This window comes from Macrosteles quadrilineatus, unplaced genomic scaffold (assembly GCF_028750875.1).
Source record: "Macrosteles quadrilineatus isolate MER2022 unplaced genomic scaffold, UCM_ALF_1.0 Scaffold_5__1_contigs__length_97177068, whole genome shotgun sequence".
NCBI classification, from domain to species: Eukaryota; Metazoa; Arthropoda; class Insecta; order Hemiptera; family Cicadellidae; genus Macrosteles; species Macrosteles quadrilineatus.
Genome location: NW_026542598.1, coordinates 20,355,356 through 20,375,389, shown reverse-complemented (window position 1 = coordinate 20,375,389; position 20,034 = coordinate 20,355,356). Strand labels below are relative to the sequence as shown.

General features: G+C 36.3%; 1 protein-coding gene across 1 annotated transcript in view; it reads left to right on the top strand.

The window, feature by feature from the left end:
• Positions 1-2,603: 2,603 nt before the first annotated feature.
• Positions 2,604-20,034, top strand: part of LOC128993909 (epidermal growth factor receptor) — a 142,978-nt gene continuing 125,547 nt past the window's right edge. Inside the window, exon 1 of the mRNA XM_054418010.1 lies at positions 2,604-2,776. Within this exon, the coding sequence (XP_054273985.1) occupies positions 2,707-2,776 (70 nt within the window). The 5' untranslated portion in view covers positions 2,604-2,706. The remainder of the gene's footprint in view (positions 2,777-20,034) is intronic.

Here is a 20,034-nt window from a genome sequence, read left to right as displayed (position 1 = left end):
TTGATTGTTCAAAAATGGACCGAGCTGTCCTTGGTCATTGTGGGCCATAATAGTCCTGTCTAATAAAACAGCTGGTCTTAGTCAGTAACAAAGCATTATAGTCTTAAGAGCCAGTGAAAAGCTACCTGTATTATTTGACCAGATTTGGGTTTTGTACAATGATATCCCTATACCTACCATATATGAGGTGGGGAGTCATTAATCCCAAAGTGGTGGACGGAGGGCGAGGACACTGGACAGGCAAGACAGGTATAGATTTTTGGCGAATTTTAAATGCATTTGACCACATCTGCCGTTTTCATATTTGAAAATATATTATTATTATTATTATCTAAAAACAAGAATGGCAGACCATTATCATGCGTTTATCATAGTATTTTTTAATAGCAGCATAGGTGGAGTTTGGTATCAAATTAAAGGTATCCGTTAGTAAAACTCAATGCCACAAACCCAAACCCAAACGGACAATTAATTGAGTAAAAAATGACAGCTGTCCAAAGATCGCTTGAATACAGTGGGGCGCTTGCTAGAAGTCAGAAGAAAATCATAAACGTAAATATAGGTCGATATGCACATCACATTAAAGGTCTTTACAAATAAAATACAATGCCGAAAATTTGAGCTAAAAATAACAGCTGGGTAAAAAATGGCAATCGTTCAAGGATCAAAAATGGCTGAGTCAAGAAATATTTTAACAGCTCTGCCTCACAGGACGATTTACAAAGTGCTTATCCTGACATGCTTCCAAAGTTTTAATTAATTAATTTACGAGAGCTCGCCCCGTGGTCGAAAATTCAACCAAAAGTATGTATTGTGCAAACGTCTCTATTTTCACCCCATGCTGTAAATAAAACATGTGATTGCAATTTCTTCCATTTGTTTAGATTTTCTGTTTGTTATTTTGTCACCAGCATGGCAACCCATAATACCCATGTTAATTTTTTTTTTAATTTCAAATTCATTTGTCGTTCTTATTTTTTAGCCTATTTTAATTTATAAAGGGATTCTGCACATTTACAGGTAAATAGCTTTCATTTGGTACCAACTAACAAGTCGGTCCAGTAGTATGACCAGGCTAGCTGTTGTAAGTTTTACAAAAGTTTTTTTTTGTGTATAAGATTTAATGAAACAGCTAGTCATTGCAATTAACTGGTGTTTGTTTATTTACTCAAAAAATATGTTTGTGATGTTTTATTTAGATTGAGGAAATAGGTGTTATTTAGTAAGGGTTATGTAGAGTATTAATTATTGCTCACAGTTTTATTTGTTCAAGTGGCTTGACTAAAATTGAAGAATTATGGTAAAACCCATGAAGCATCACAAGTAATTGATGTTATTGCTACACTAAGGTATGTAGTCATATATTTTTGGATCTATTGACAGAAAAAGTAGGGTTTAGAAAGTAAGCAGGTTTACGTTTTAAAATCAGTTTATCTTGAAAATTAAATCATTTTATAGAGTTGCTGTATTTTTAAACACACTTCAGCACCACTTACCTTTACCTTTACCTTACCTTCGATGTCTTCTCCACAATCTGGTGATTGGGGAATCGTCAATATTTGATTGAAGTCGTAGCTTTGATGGGCCCTATTTGAGGTGTTGGTATGTATGTTCTTCAGTGTATTAATGTATTCTGATAGTGAGTAGTAGGGTCTGACTGTTAAGTACTCTTTTTAGTGACTTTATGAAGATGTTTGGCTTGTAAATTTGTTTTATGTGTTGTGGCAGGAGATTGTAGAGGGATGATCCCGAGTGAGATGGTGATTTACTGGTTTTGTTTAGTCTATGGCGTGGAAGGTGAATGTTGTTTTTGTTGCGGGTGTTGTGGTCGTGTTGGCTGGATCGAAGGATTGGATTTGAATTTACTGTGAGGATTATGGTCTCCAGGATAGCTCATAGTCATTTGCTTATACAATGTACTGGATGCATAGGATGTTTAAACGGTTTAAACCCCTCATCTAAAGAAAGAAAATTAATTGCCTTCACCATAAGTGAAAATATTGGATTAATGAATACCTAAACATTTGGGCTTAACAGTATTGTGTACATTTAATAAAAACGTTAAAACGTTTCACTTAATACTCGGCTGTGGGGGAAAAAAGAACATATTGAGGGGCTTATGTGGTTTCCTAAGTAGGCTTTCAAGTTTTAAGGGGCTCTTCGCTCAGCTCCATCCTTCAGCGTAGCGTAGAGTGGCCTCCTCGCTAGCCTGCCTTGAATCGTAGATTTGAAAGTGATGTTTAAAAACTTTTTATGTTTATGGCAAAGGACATACTGGGGATAGCTCTTGTGAGTGCCGAAAATACCCATCACCTAATTGTTTGTCTTTCTATCAATCAATCAATCCAGTTTGATCTCCATCGGTTCTAGCTCAAACTAGACAAAAACGACAAATTAACCCAGCGCATCCTTCATCAATTGCCCATTCGTGATTCACAGTAGCAAAACCGGTAGCCAATAGCAACGAACGATCATGATTCGCTTATCATACCAATATCTACCGTGGACAACAGCGCTCCAGGCCTGAGCGGCAGTTCTAGTAACTATACGGTCGCAGCGCGTCCGCCGCAGCGCTTCAGTCAACGTAGTGTCGCGGTCGTGTTGTCACCGTGGTCAAGTTCCGACCTGTGTTGCACTTTTTGTTTACATTTTTGTGTCTAGTGTAAAGTGAAATTCGCGAGTGATGTGTTGACCGATCGATCCAAGATGCGCTGGTTTTTGGTTTTTCTCCCGCTTCTTTTCTTCGACCTAGGATATGCCAATATTGAGGAAAGAGGTCTGTTTTATGGTTATGTTTGGAGTTAGTTTAGCTTGGATAAAGTATTTAAATTTTGGTCGTATTTGGGATTTAGTTTTACAGAAATCATATATGTAATTTTTATACTGATACCTGCGATATTTCAACTCAATTTCACATGTCTACAGTAAACCCAGTCGCGTTGTACATTCATGATAAAAGTTTAAACAATGAGTTTTCTTCATTCTATTTGTAGTAAAGTTGTGTTAGGTAGCAAAATAAATAATTTTAATAATATAGGTACTCAATAGTTGTAACATAACAAAAACTATACACTTCTAAAAGCATCCCTGCGTCCAACAAACTTTTGCACTAGACCTACTACTCGTCACCCAACAATGAAAGTTACATTGTTGTCGGAGCGTAGCAAACTATTTTCGCATTTGCAGAACATTTCACGTTCTATCCTTGAACTTGGGATTGGTTGTGCAACAGTGAAAATAACATGGAGACTCTAGACGAAGCACGAAAGGAAGAACAGTAGTAATAAGTTACGCATGGGTGACCCCGTCTTTGCTGTTGGCTCTGGGTTAGAAGCAACAATGAAAAGGGACCAACGTTGCCGCTAGCTTTTGACAAGCCCACTTCAGTTTGGAATATAAGAAGTTATTGTTTTTAACAAGAACAGACTAGGTTTGTGTGAATACGGAAAATGCTATTAAATGCGCAGGAATTTTAACTTGACCATTTTAATATCAAGAATCTTCTTTGACGTCCTAATCGCAAACTAAGATAATTCTCCAGTAGGAGGAGGATTAAACACATCCTTCAAGTCATTACGTTACGTGGTATTATTGTCCTGCCGAGCTCGCGGGGGTAGTTTCGGTTCGGGGATTAGGAATCATATATATAGGTAATTTTGAAATACGGGGGAATTTCGGTGCCCCGATTTCTTTCAATCTGAACAGTAGACTGTGAAAAGTGCAAGCCGACTTCTCATCAAGTAGAATCTCAAGCCAGTTTTGATGTTGTATCTGTTATGTCTGGTCCAGTGCGCTGATGTTTAGTTTTCATAAAACGTCTTCTCTTATTGAAGTGAAAACCTAAACCTTACAGCTAAATTAAGTGGATTAATATGGATATGCCACACAGAAACCATAAACAAAATAGTCAACATCAAGACGCTCGCTCCCACATCCTCGATCTCTATTACTATAGAGATCGATGTCCCACATGTACTCATGGAAAGAGAGGGCCCTAAAAGCCCCGCACAATGCTAAAAAGTGTCAAAACTATTTAATCTGAAAACCCACTACCAGTACTTCCTAGCATTGATTGAAAATACGTGCCGCGACGTGCAGTTACCACGACGTAATTCTCCCTTTTATCCTACTAAAATAACTGAGAAAGTTTGGATGAATGTGACAAGTAAACGCGAAAAATACTGGTCGGATTGGGCTGCAAATTTGGTGTGGTGTGATGATATCTCGCATTCCCGATTATCATATAGACGCATTTTTATCTTTACAAACCTTTCGGGCTCCACCTTCCGCCACAGTGGCTCTGGAGTTTCCCAAGTTAACTTGATTAGTATTCATATTTAAAAGGAATAAAATAATTTTGTTAGCTGTTTCAACTACACAAGTTGGTCATGATATTAAATTGTATTAAAAAGTTATAAGGTTTACCATCACCATTATTTTTATTTTTTTGCATTTATGACAACATTCTAATTTGAACCAACTAGCAACAAAAATCTGTGAAAATGGGAATTTAACTTTTTTTATTGTTTAGGGGCAGTGGTAGAACATTATGGCTATGGTAGATGTGCTACCGGTATAGGTACTATAGCATTCCGTAAATTAAAAGACCCATATTTACCGTGTCCTCTACCATTGCAAACGCAAAGCACGAGTATGACTGCGATAAGCATTTTATTGTACTTATACGCCAACCCCGTACGAACGACAGGTAACTCTGCTAGTTTTATAATAAAATAGACAGATCGCATACCGATGACCAATGCAGGGGGTCCGAAAGTGCACACTACACCGACTTTTGACCCACTTGAGGCGTGGAATCTCGAAGAAACAGTTGGTTGTGTAAGGGCCCAGCCAGCTGATAATTAGGTCTTACTATAAATTAGAGACCAGTGGAGGGAGGGGGTGGGAGCACATGTGTTCGTGGGAACTTCCCCCACTCCATCTCACTGTGTTTCGTCTTCCCAGTGTTTCTAATGTTATTGACATCTGGCAGCAATCGGCCGTACAATCAACTGATGCTGGTTTGAAATATTGGACTGGCCAATAATTATGAGGAGACCAGCGGTCAAGAAGAGTGCAGTTTGTCGGGTTGCGATTTCTAACTCATGACGATTGTGGATTTGTCAAATTATTGTTTGGAATTGATTCTCACTATGTTGCATTGTGTCATACAAAATGCTATGATTCCTTATACATTTTATCATCTACGTGGAGCGGCCGAATATTAAATGTCAAAATCGTGTCCGTTTTTCGAAGAGGGCGTTTCATGTTTAGTGTTTTCTAGGATGATTCTAGTTATTTAACCAAGTTTAAAGCTATTTTGACAATTTCTGTTTATAAATGTAGCAATGTGTTTTTTAAATAGTGTTCGTGCCTGGTATTGTAACAATAAAATAATAACAGTTCGTCAAATATTCCCTAAAATATCAGAATAACCTTATTTAATCGACATACACGTTACTAACGTGAAAAGCTAATAAAATAGGTGAAGTACCGTGAGTCGTCATTATATTTCAGATTCTGAAATTAGATGATAGGCTACAAGTATACTTCCACTTTTCACAGTCAATGATAAAATACAGTGTACCGTACTTTCTCATAGATTTATCACTCTTTATGAGCTAAACTCAGCAAGTGCTAATGTTTATATCTGGATATAACGTTGAGGGCGGTTTGTTCTTTACTATTCCAACTACTTTAATAACATTAAACCAGATTCAATTGTTTTCAAAACAGGAATTTCTTGTTCGAACTTTTTGTAAACATACTTCCCAAAACTTCATGTTTATAATGCCTCCCCAACATAAGTGGCTACATGAAAATGAGTCCACTAATAATTCTTGGCTACTTAAGTCGCTGGGCCATTTTCCACGTCGTTTCAATAAACATTATGTTAAATGTGTCGCTGTCCCATAACACAGTGATTGCCCTGGTCTTGCCCGCGGCGTGCATAAGAAGTTGGCCGTATGCATAATATTACACTACCCACGCCTCTATAAGTCTGTCGGCGATTTACTCTTTTTGCTTTGACCGTCAGTGCTCGGGTTTGCCCATTCAACTTGTTTTGAGACATTAGTTAGTTATGTGACTTTGAATACATATTCGATAGTAACCCTTAAGAAAACGTTAACATTTCATATGAAATGTCACTTTATATGCCATTTCAGATGTAGATATACAAAAGATCGCAGATCTCGTAAGTATACTTTGTAGAGAAACATGTTGTGGAGAAACATACTTTGTCCGCCTTGGATCAGACACACAGTAACGTACCAACGTACGATAGCAACGTTAAATCCAAGTACTTAATTGCTTTTCGGGAAACTTAAAACGTCAATATTGTCACAATATCGAGGTTGTAATTTCATAACAGCACAAGATTCATAACAGTTTGTAATGATCAGGGAGAAAAAAGACGTATGTTTTCCTTGTTGGCTTTCAACTATTCTTCGAAGTAACAGATGAAGTTCAGTAGACAACTTTAAACGAGAGCGCTTCACCAGCATTGATTGTAAATGTTAAACCCTTATAGCATAGATAAAAATATATTTGTTATCCTTTAAACTTTGGGCTGAAGACAGTTTTGAGTTCAGTGTGGTGTATGGAGATAGCGTCTTATTTACTATTTGCACAAATAAGGACAATAGGTTATACCTCAGCTTGTCTATATTGTTTGCTTTTGTTATTTAACCAACTATGCAACTCTCGTAAGTCTAACAGTTTATACCCTGTATTTTGTCATAATCGTTCAAACTAGTAACTAGTTTACTATTGCTTCATCTCTATGGGATTCCATAGTAGGCCAAATAAAATAATATTCAAAATATAAAATTATCAATTGAATATCAACTTTAGGCCTAATCACCACGTGTACTCTAAATCTAAATTATAGCCAGAGTACAGCATGAATTGTCTAATGTAACCTAAAATAAGGGAGATACTTTTAGACGTTGAATAGTGCATATCATCCTATTTTTAAGACTTTAACATATTGTGTTTAATCTATGTTGAAGGATATTTGATGTCGGCGAAGTTTGAAACCTTTAACATAGACCAAACGGTTCTCTTATAGGGTAGATTTTACAAATTGTGTTTTATTTTTCCGTTTAAGTGTTAAAGGACAATCAACTATGTTCTACATGAGTGAAACGTTCATTGGATTAGCTTCAGCTGGTTTTTACAGATGATAGTTTGTCTTCGTCGTCATCATCTGAAATTCAATGACGGAACCAAAAATATTACCTAGTACATTCTGAAAATGTGTGACTAAATTATCTTCAGCTAATCTGTTGGTAATTAATAACTGATGCACTTTTTAATCTTCTAATCTATAAGTTATACCAGCAGTTTGAGGAAGTGCCGGCTTAGGTGATTTTCAAGGATTATGAGTATAATAGCCGCTGTCCAGTCTCACTCACGGATCTCTTTACATCTCAATAAATATCAATCAAACGCACCAGTCTTCTCTCAGTGTTTGGGCTGGGCACCACTGCTTGCTTAGGATTAGGTCTAATGTCGGCCAGGGCAGATGGTACATTGAAACTGTTCAGACATGAAGATTAATCAAGCCGCCCCAATAAACATGTTAGTTAGTTTTGTTTGGAAATTGAAATTTCTCGTTGGGAAAATTGGTTGGAAATCTTCTAATGGTTAACAAGAGATTAGCACTTAATGCTTTCGCACTAAAGTACAGATGAGGCTCAGACTGTAATACGACTTGAACCACGGCATCGATGTCGTACATTTGCTTCTCATATGTTCCACCATTGATGTTTATACTACGGTAGACACCTTTTCTGAATGAACTAACTTTAGCAAAATCGTCATTGAAATACTAAGCTAGATGAATGAGCAGCTCAAAGATTTAAGCTATTGTAAAAAATCCGATGTCCTCTCTCAATTATTTAATACGTACCGCAATACTGATGCTTTATATTAATTGCTAGTCTTTTCAATTTTTCTTCGTTAAAAAGTGGGCGTATTCAACAAAAATCCGTAATTTATAGCAGCTCTCTCTGTCGGTGGCTAAATTCAATTTACTGTAGTTGAATTGCCATCCTTAAACTGGATGGAACTTTAATTTGAAAATGGGATGTCTACTACTCACCTTAGTCCTTAGTCGTAGGCGTCTCTTCACTTCTACGCCTCTAGTAGAGGCGGGAATTTCTCCGCTCAGACCCTAGGTTTAAGTTGACGTGTAAAGGGATGGTCATAAGAAAACGCGGATCTTAAGTAAAAATCTTATAGTAATTGTTTGACTGAGGTGTATCATTTGAAACTTTGTCTCTTCACCATACGTAACAGTTTATAAAAGAAATTAGCTCTGTGAATGAACGGATTATTGTAGCAAATGTTGATGGTGGACGGTGGCGCAGCTGGGGCAGGGTCCTCACATTCTCTGGTGTTGGATTACGTCGGTGGTTGAGCGTAAAACTGACTTGACAACAGGTTGGGACGAGGCCACATCTGGTAGCCCCAGAGTACAACCACAACCCTACTACACGCTAGTATCTGGACGACGGCTTGGCAGAAATCAATCAAATCAGCTGAGCTATGAACAGACACGATATTACCTGATTTCTCTTTGTCAATAGTTTCCTTCAACTGTTCGAATTGTGAATGCTTTCCAAATACTGTAATCCATAGTTCACTTACACGATCCTCGTATGATCTATAATTAGATGGTGTTGAAATCTTCGTCTTAGGAAGCAGAGCTTTTGTAAGATAATTCAGACTACCTGACCTTTTACCATGAGCTTGCTTCTATTTGAACCTTTTATTGGCTAGCTGATCGTGTCTTACCAAGTTCAGGCTACTTCGATAAATAAAGAATCTATTCTGACGATCTCTGGTGGTGATTTGGGGTGCTAGGGAGTCCCAAGTTAATGTTGTGAATTTGGAGAAGCGTTATTCCGAAACTCTGAATCCTGAGATATTATTTAGCCCTGTAATTCCTCCACCAACACCAAAACTGCGAACATCACAACACAACCGAACAAGAATACAGTACTTTCTTTTTTCCTGAATTCCGTTGGAAATGTTTCTAAAACAAAGTCTCAGCCTTCGCTGAAGGACCCCTCCGGGACCATCTCTCATGCTAGATCTAACGGACTTATGTTTTAACGGAAACATAAAACACGTTTTATCTTTCTTTCACACCCTCGCAGTTTCGTCTTCCACCCCTAGTACCTGCGGAATGCGCAGAGCGTGAATGTTGAGGAGATCGCTTACCTCTTCCGGCCTCTGTATGAATTTCCGGCCCGGATGTTTCCGGTCCTTCCCCTCTTAAGCCTTTGACCAAGAGTTTGACCCTTGGAAGGATTACCTCACTCCCACGTCTTCGTCATCCCCTCTCCGCATCCTTCCCAACATGTGTGCCAGCGCACACGGAGTTTTTACGTCTGTTTTCATGACTAGGCAAAGTGTGCGTTGGTTGGATAGCGTAGATTTATGGTACAGACATCGAAGGCTATGGAATAGTTTAAGACAAACCCTTATTGTTTTCTTGAGATATTTTTATCTGTTTGACTTGCGATGTCGCCACTGGAATATTGAAATTTTAGAGTGAAAAATTCCATTAGCTGTTCCAATGTACTGTTCGCACTATTCTTGTACTTGTACAAGGTCACGATCCTTTATAGTGACGCTTATCGCTTTGGAAGATAACATATCTGAGTTTCAACTACTATTATGTATACGTGGCACAATCTTTTGTTCTACCTTTTATCAAAGATGACGGAGTGCATTTCACGCAAGATTAGAAAACTATTGCGCGTAACAGGAAACATACCTAGTCAGCTAATTGCTCAATTGTATTATTGTAGTTTTAAGTAGAGCTGTTATAACCTTTATACCTTTGTAGTTACAGTGGTAAAGCCAATGCTGTAATATCCGGTGACGTAGAAAAATATTCGGTTGAAATTTCGACTAAATCATTTATTTGATCGTTCAGATTCATTAAAATCATAAATACCAATATCAACTGTCTTAAGATAAATGTTTGTAGAACGTCACACTGTTTGATATCACCAACGATGCATACTACGTTAGAATTCTGAGAACTGAGTTGTATATCAGTCGATCGAGGCAAAGACTTAAGGACAAACTTTCTAGGTTGTTGGCTGGTAAATGTGAATAATAAATAGTACAGCACAAATCGTAAAATCGGTCCCATTTAAAAATAAATATGAAATACACTTAAACTTAAACAAATTATAAGGTTCAGATTTTTGCAATAGGCCTACAGTACTAATCAAAGCCAATAATATAAAGAAAAAAACTTTCCTAAACAGGTTTCTTCATTGTCTCCTTTTCTTTGGAAATTGTGTCTGGGCGAAACACATTATCTTGGAGGTTGGAGGTGCCTTTTCTCTTACTCTAATAGTAGGTATTTCTCTAGCTATCCTCGTATGAACATTGCATTTGTTGGCTCTGATCACCATAATTTTAAATAATAGTTATAGCTAAATATGAAGCAGCAATTTCCTAACCGAGTAAGTACCCAGCCAATATAATTGAGTGATAGAAAATAATTAATTCCTAGTGACCTAGGGAATCTTCAAGACCTGACAAATCCCTAATGAGCACGGATTAAGACATATCCGGCTGGTGGTATAGTGGACCCAGGGAATGCTGATACTAGGCCCTGGTAACACACATTCTATTCTAGGTCAATACTAATTGACTCCACTCATTGCACTAAACGACTCCCAGCACTGCCTCTGCGTTTCGCGGATTCCACCTCACCTCCTCCACGGCAATTATTTCCTGTATTTTCCGGATTTCAAAGTTGTTTCACTAAAGATTGAGATATTTTTCAAAAGTCTAATTTTTATTCTGTTTTGTATCGTAATTCTTTGTTGATAACAGTTTATAGTAAATTTTTGTGTATGTCAAACCAACCCTATTGGTTCACGATAAAGTGTATTAGTTGAACTTTGAATTGGAGCATACATTGGTATGTTGATAAAATTTAGTACGTTTTACCCTCAAATCCTAAACTGTTTAATATGAAAGTTTGCTTCTTCTGGACAGGGGTTAGACACCAATTCAAAATGTCATATGGCTAAGAGTGAATGTACTATTGTTAACCAAGCCGCTACTGTACGTATACTTATGCCCGACTTCTATGGGTTTCCAATTTCAGTATACATTATTCATGTTTTTTAAGGTGTTTTATTATACAAGGGATGTCAAATCAGTCCCTGAGTCATTTTCTTCATACATATTAATGCTTTTTTTACTTGAACCCTACTTTTATCTCTAATTAATTCGGGTTTACTGACCCATTTATATGTTATTTAAGACTTATTGTTTTCGAATTTAAGTATACTGCATATTTGGACAGGAACTATAAATGTCTCGTTATTTTATTTCAACTACACGTTTTCACTTAAAATGTGAATCAGGGTATTGCAAATGAGTAAAAAGGATCGTGTCAGAGAGGTGAGTTTTTATGAGTGTGTGTCATACAAAACATCTTTAAATTGTAAAACTTATCTAAATCCAAAGCAATATTATTTAACCTTATAAGTTGTTTAATTGGTACACTTTCTCAATCCGCAAGTGATAAATGAGCGAACCACACAACTAGCTAGAACAGTACCATCAAGTACCACACTCATTAATTAACCATATAAAGCAATATTTGTGAAACTCTATGATGTAAACATTGCACAATGGATGAAAAACTTGGATAAAATAAACTTCCTCGATGTTGAAGGTTAACAAGACCTTTGTCAGAGGCTAATTAAATATCATCCAGTCCCATTGTAAAGGAATATTCCCATGGATTTCTCTCTGAACGACACTTCATAATGATGTGCGAATTCACTGGAAATCAGTATACTCCCTGATATTGTCTAGGGAAAAGAATTTTCTACAATTTGATAATAGGGGACGGGGACACCCTGATGTTGTATAATAAAAGATCTTTTATGAGGCATCTTTAAAGCCATAATTTTAAACTCCTGTTATGTCATCGTTTAGTGCAATCAACTGCTTTTGTTCAATTTGAAGCTTGTTTATAAATAAATGTATGTATGTTTCATGTTGCTTAGGTACGTACTTTGATTGCGTTGATGGTTGATGTCGACTATATATTACTCTCTCTTGTTAATTGTTGAGTTTAAGAGTTGTGCTCTACTCTTAGGTTAAAGTACAAGAGAACAAGAAACCTTTTATATACGTTGTTATATTTACTGCAGTTTAAATATTTCGGCGGAGAATAAATAACAACACCTATGTCGTAAACAACAAACGCCCTCTGCATAAACCTATCTATATACATAAACATCCACCCATAAATCTTACATAAAATAAGATAGAAACAATATTAAGACATTATGAGCTTATTCATCGAAACAAACTCTAGATTTTATAACACTGTAGTATGAGAAATAAGCATAGTTTCCTCAAAATTGCCGTTACATTTCTGTGAGTTTCGCGTTTATGTCTCGATTGTGATCGCGACCTTGCTTCGTAGATTCAACAATGCTCTTGTTTCTTGTTTATACGATTCCATGTCTGATTCAAAACGATGACTCATACATAATCTGGAGCCAATTGGGAATCAATTGAACTGTTTGCGTTCTGCCGCCAAACTGACGAGGATGACAGTGACGTCATTTTGTTGTCACGTGGTTTAGTCTGGTTTAGTCTTGCATTTTATCGAGGCAGTTTGTCCAAAATCGTCCGCCAATTTTATCAGCTAACTCGTATGGTGGAAATTATTTTTGTATAACTTTCAGACAAAATTTTATGACGGAATTCATTGTTGAATGTGGAATAGGATTGAAACAGGTTAGTATGGAGCTTTTAGGCGTTTGGTATGAATAGGAGCTGTGTTAGTAATAGAGGTATGAGAAAGTGGTTTGCATCACAGAATGGTACAATGGGACTTAACGTCTTATTAAATGAATGTAATTTGTACAGATATATGGGATATTGTAGTTTGCCTGGGAATTATTATGCCTTATGAATCGGTTGATGTTGAACAGCCAGCCACGGACAAACCCCTGATACGCTACCCTTACCTTGCGTGCGAAGGTGATTCACAGCGGGGTAATAGTAATTGCCTTGCGTGATAGATCGAGATCCAACTTTGTAGAAAGTTGATTAACACTCTATTTGGCTTAACATGTACGTGTTAACTGGCTGGGTATTGGAAAAACTACTATCGTTGTCCGCATTGATTGAAAAACTGTGGTTAGCACGTTAAAAATAATTCCTATCACATTTATGATCTACCAATCGATTAATAACTCCTATGAGTTATCAATCGATGAAAACAGTTGAAAACATACCTGGTTTAACTGACGGTTAAAAACTGACAGTTGAAAACATGTTCATACGGGACACATCGATGGATCTACCCAACGATCACAATAATCTACCCTAGCAAATAAATGAGAGAAAAATTTAGACGGCATTATTAGCGTCTACTGACATCGCTAACATAAACTCACTGGTTCTATATTTTACAATCGGGTAAGACAACTTTGTCGTAGTATCCAAAGTCACTATTATAACATTTTTCGTCGATGAAGCTAATTTTATATCTTTGGGTAAAGTAGTACATTTCTAACGACACCATTTTAATTTAATGGATGAATAGTGAACTATCACAGATTACATTGCATGCTCATACAAAGGAAACCTAATGTATTCATTAAGCTGGATATTTGCAATCTTAAACGGTTTAGAGGACACACATTATTTTTCGTGTTAACACTAATCACAAGGCTATTAGGTAAGCATTAGCATTCGTCTTAAAGTTAAATGGGATTTCCAACTATGTTATTAGGTCAAAAGAATATTATGTGAGAATTGTTTCTTAATTGAGTGCTAAAACTCCGGATAAGCATGCAATGTAATCTGTGATAGTTCACTATTCATCCATTAAATTAAAATGGTGTCATTAGAAATGTACTTTACCCAAAGATTTAAAATTATCTTCTTCGACAAAAAAATGTTATATATTGACCTTGGATACTACGTCAAAGTTGTCTTACCCGATCATAAAATATAGAACCAGTGAGTTTATGTTGGCGATGTCAGTAGACGCTAATAATGCCGTCTAAATTTTTCTCTCATCTTAGGGTAGATTATGTGATCGTTGGGTAGATCCATCGATGTGTAATAACTCCTGGATGAATATGTTTTTCAACATATTCATCCAGGAGTTATTAATCGATGGGTAGATCTTCCGATTCCTAGTAAGAAACTAAAAAACAAATAGGAAAATCTACAACAAAAATCAGAGCACTAAAATTACCAACATGAAACAAAGGTTTAAATTTTACAGAAAAATCGGATTTTTTCTTCCACAATTGAAAGTCAATGATTTAACATATGGTGTAGTTTTGTTGTTCCACGTACTGACATTCTCACAGACGGTTCCCCACTTCCCCAGTATTGTTGGGTCCCAGCTGATGTCTGATACGCCCCACACCGCGACGCGCTAGTGCTGACGCCGACTTAGCATTTCCTCAGCAACACACACCCTTGCTACTGCTGAGTGCTTACTACACCCACAACTGTTGCTTCACATCCGCTCCTCCCGGCCAGTTGTAAAAATGTTATGACCTAAGGTCAACTAACCACCGTCAAGGATATTGTGTTAGAATCGGGCCACTGTGACAGTAAATATGTTGTATGGGCTTCGAATATTCGCACACTCTCTGGTGTCTTTAAATAAAAAATGGTTTTTCTTGTTACAATGTCTCTATACATCCTTACTCTCTATTTTAAAGTATATTACGTCGTTGCTTGATAGAATTATGGGTCAAATCCTATTCATTGACTCCAAATGTATGCGGTCGTACAGTTAAGTTTTATTTAATGCAACAAACCGATATTTAATTTCCGTAAACCATACAAGAATTTTACTATATTGCGTCCATTTCAATGAAACAATTTAACTCAAAATATTACATAAACACTGTTATAGGCCTAGTTTTACAACGCAGCGGCCGAAGTGTCGGCGAAGAGACAGAATGTAATCAAGTAGGCTGTGGGTCTGTGTACACTGTACAGTAGCAGTACGTAACATGATATAGAAATGCTGGCGTAGGCGCCACGACGCAACGTAGCGTTATGATAACATAAAACATCGTTACAGGAATGCGTTATGAAGGTCAGTAGCGTTACCAAACCCTGCAGTGCGTAACGACATTCAGAAGTACTAGCGTTGTGTGCCACAGCACTTACAATGTACTGTAACTACGAAGATCGAGAGCGTATTGGAACTTCCAAAATTACAATAAACTTTGCAAGTTTGCAATTGCATAAGCAGTTTTATGTTGTAAATGCATATTCGATAAATAGGGGTTTTGTAGAAACTGTAGGTATAGTCTTTTTCCTGTTACACATTCTGACTAAGTTATGCATCTGCTATGTTCTTGATTAAACCAGATAATTAATCCTAACAACGTCCCCAGACCTGTATGACCTTGCCAGATATCCATAGCCTGGTTAATAACCCAGCAGCATCTGTAGAGATGATGGCGTAATTATAATAATCTCCCTGCGTCTTCTCCACTAGTGTACAGCAGGGCTATAACACTCTGTGAGATAATAATTATATTTAAACGTTAAAGACTTTCAATGTTATGGAAGTAAAGATTTATCGTATGGATTGGCGAAATAAAAATCTTTTATAGCCTAATTGAGGTACAGTAGCCTACTCACAATATAAATTAATGTTGATAATATGGTGGAGAATTCCTAAGGGGAGTTATTTAAGGGCAGAAATAAGTGAAAACATGAAATAATAAAATATTATGAAGGGAAATTTGTGTACTGTAGTAGTCAATTATTTTCGGAAAACATTTATTTGCCTTTCTTCTGGTGCATCTTAGATTCAAGTGAATTATTTCAAAGGTGCTCAATTGATTTAATACTATGCATTAATGAGTTATTAAACAGTTTGATATAGTTTCCCCTCCACTAAGACAGAATGTACTTATACGTATTTTAGGCTGGTTATGATTGCATTTTAGATCAGACAGAGTAAATGTTCTGTGTAGCTTTGTTATTGATCAGATGTGTCTTAAGCCTAGATAATCATTGCTTAAAACCCCTGTTATTACAGCAGGCGTTAAAAAAAAACTCGCTGACATGTAAGTTTGTCTTGTTAGCGAATCCCCATATTGTAGTGGTGCCATGCATGCTTGTGGATGTTGATGCACTGTTCAATAACTCTGTTTTAAACATATACACATTTAACATTTCATACGGTATATGTGTGTCTGTTAAATTTTCAAATAACGTAGGCCTAGTAGTAAATCAAATATTTTCAATTCAAACTCAATCTACTATACTTTTCAGACAAATACATTGATGAGCAATAGGTTCATTTTACCGCCAAAGACAACTTAAGTGTAACAATTTACCGGAATGTGGAGAAATATTTCCCAGAATGCACTTGTGCGGCTGCAACCGACACCCCCTCTGCAGCATGCTGCGTCGTCATCGCGGTATCAGCTGACCTAACCTTACTGGGAACGGACGTGACAATGTGCAATAATCTATTTACTATTGTGTTGTACCGCAAAGTCGAACCAATGTCACGTTGTAATTATATTATATAGTATATTAAATCGTCGACAATGGATAGATATTTTCATTTCTATATTAAAATCGTACCAGTCTTGGAGTAAAAATAAACGTAGTATGATTAATCCATAGATTAAAAATTTGTGTGTAATACGCCAGTTTTTAGCCGTCGTTTACTTTAATGACAACTTTGTGTAAAATTTAACATAAACAACCGTAGTGTTAAAACTAAGGAAGAAATTATAATATTGGGAGTTAATCTTCCTTCGAGTGACGCAATCGATATGTCATATTTTTATTATAAAATGTCGTAGCTGGTCCTTTAAGGATAGGATATATATCCTAATACCTAAACGTAAATTATACTAAAAGCAGAATATTTAGACCTTTGAATGATTACAGAGCGTAGTGTAGCTGTAGTTACTAACAGTATCTTAGAGGAAATCACATTGATTTAGTATGTTATTTGAATCAGCTGTTTCAAAGCGTATCAGCTGTATAATTGATTGATTTTGAGGAAAGTAAACAAAGCAAAAATGTAATCGTAGCTTTGAAAACTAAATAAACAGTGTTTAGAACGCTTTTCCGATGATTGTGTGTAGTTTTTCAACCGCAATACATGACTAATGGATGAATCTTTATGTTGTTGTTTAGAATTATCTACAATCTAGTATTTTACCGTTAAATAGAGTGTTGCTCCATATAATGTTAAGTACTAATTTTCACCTGAAAGATAATTTATCAGGATTTTAAAGAATTAAGACCAAAGTGTTGTTAGATAGTTATCTAGCAATTTAAACCACTCTTGTTCAGTATCATTAAGACTGGGGTTAGTAAACATGGTTATCTTATCTCCAGCTAAGTGATATGATGGTTTATCCTGGTACAAATGCTATTTGTTAGGTGTCAACTTCTACCTTGGGTAACAATTTTGTTACAGTCCTAAATTATGGAGATTAATATACTTAGAAGTATTATACAGGGTGTTTCACGGGAACCCTGACAAACTTCGGGAAGTGGTTCCTGGGGCACGTAATACGTAAAACAATATTTTTTAGGTTTTCAGTGTATCTGTTAAACATTTTGGCCTCTAGATATAAAAATTTACAAGATATTTTGATAGAACTTGCATTAATAGATATAATATTAGATTTCAAAGATATGTCATTACAATACTATTTTGGGCAAACATGTTGGGTATGACTTATACAAATTAGGATAAATAATTAGTTTTTCTAACTTTTTCTTTGTCTAATGGACGTTTTGACCTCTAGATAAAGAAAATTGATATAATATTTCAAAAGTGTTTGAGATTAGATAGAATATTAAATTTCAAAGGGATACCATTACAAAGTCAATAATATTACAAACGCCGAGTAAACTTTGCTGCGCTGGTTCCTTCAACCTCGCTTTTCCCCCGTTCGACGACAAGACTACTAGCAGTGTATCCGAAAACAGTAGACCTTCTACTGATTCAGTGTACAGGATGATATTTGACCAGTAAAGCTGGGTTTTCCTAGACGCGGAGTCGGCCAGCGGAGAGCGGACAACGGAGAGCGGACTCAGCTTGTCTTAGGTAATTTAATGTTACTGTTTTCCTAGCAGCGGAGCGGAATGCCATGTTAATTTCAATTCCGCTCTCCGTTGTCCGCTCTCCGCTGGCCGACTCCGCGTCTAGGAAAACCCAGCTTAAGGCAATGTCTGTCCAAGGCCTGTATATTTTGATAGCAGCGGACTGCCGAGTGCCGGTCCATTCCTGTGGTCAAAGTCCATCTGACCACAGGTTCACCTCACGTACAGTAGCCCTTTTTCTTCTCTCCAATGATTCAACTGCCATCAAGTGTTATTGGGTAAAGTGAAGAAGTGGTATTGAAGTGAAAGTGTTTTAGCCGAAAACAATATTATTTTGAAAATTTTGTATCAAGTTTTATAGTCGATTTTCTTAATTTATTGTTTAGTTTATCTTCTCAACATACATTCTTGTGTTCTCGTTCTTACATTATATTTATGATATATTCTCTTAGTAAAAGAATATTGACTGTGCAAAATGATTATGGATGTAGTACGAAATTTCATGGATGGTTTGTTACTGATTATTGCTGATTTTATTTTATTTGATTCTTAATCAATGTTGGCTCGGTTTAAAATTAAGAGTCACTCTTATACAACGAGCTAGGTAAAGTGCAACGTAAAGTGCAATGCATTTTAGTTAAACACAGGGAAGCAAGCAATGGACCACATCCCGCTCATTAAACCAGCGTTCACTGGCGATTTCAACACGGAGGAAATGGACTATAAATACGTGGTGTTAAAATATAGGCTAGTGAAAGTTGAGTTGTGTAAGTCAAGTTGACAGAAGGACAAGAGCAAGAGGTAATTGTGAAATTGTTAAAAAAAAACTTAAAAATGTATAGAAAGAGTTAACACATGTGTCTGATGAAGAATTGTTTGCACTAATCTCTCCTCGTAGTCTGATTTTGTTGTACCATCCAGCATCGAAATGTCCTCGCCTGGTTGACTTATTGATGAAAATTTGTTTAGCTTCCAAGCAATATTTATAGACACGAATCATAAACTTAACGTCCTCCTAAACGAATATATCGTACCTAAGGATCAGCAAAATGCAGTTTAAACCACTTTATTTAGCAGGATTTAAATGTTTTGTAAGATGATAAGGATACTTATGCTAATCAAAGTCATAATTTTGTGAGTGACGTTATCTCTTACGATAGTTTAAGTTTTCCGAGACAGGACCCAAGCATCACAAAGTGCTCGGAAGTATGTTAACGAAGCTTTATGGACCCGTTTGTTGAAAGTCGTAATTGGTTTAGGCCGTTCCAGATACGACCTGACGCAGTTTAAGTGGCAACAGCAAACATAAGTAAACATTTACGTTCTCGGATTTACATAAACAAGTATTTTATAAATAAGGCTTTATTAATTTGATTGTCTTATTTTCTATTTAACGCTATCTGAATACTGTACCGGTACTGGGCTTATTGACTTGTTGGAGAATTAAAGTACAGGCAAGATCTTTTGACATTTAAATACTTTTTTGAATATTAAGATTCTGACAAGTCAAAACTTATGGAGCATTAGAAGTTACTCTCATTTGATGTTGAATAAGTTTATTTTAATTGTTTAAACTCAATCCCTCGTATGCAAAAATGGAAATTGTTTTAGTTCCAAAACTTACAAATAAAATAGTATTTTTACAATAATTGTTTTCAAAAGCTAGAGTTTAAAATTAGTGTAGGATTCAGAAAGGGAGACTACGATGTTCTGAATACGGCTACTATCTACCAAATAATTCTGGAACACATAAACTGATATTTAGTAATGAGTTTGCTAATCATTCCTATAAACATCCAGTGATATTAGCCCATAAAACAGTGATGTGACGTCAACATCAAAGAACTCTTGTGTTATCGCGATACGTTTTATGAGTCTTGTGATTAATCTTTGGCCGAGCAAATC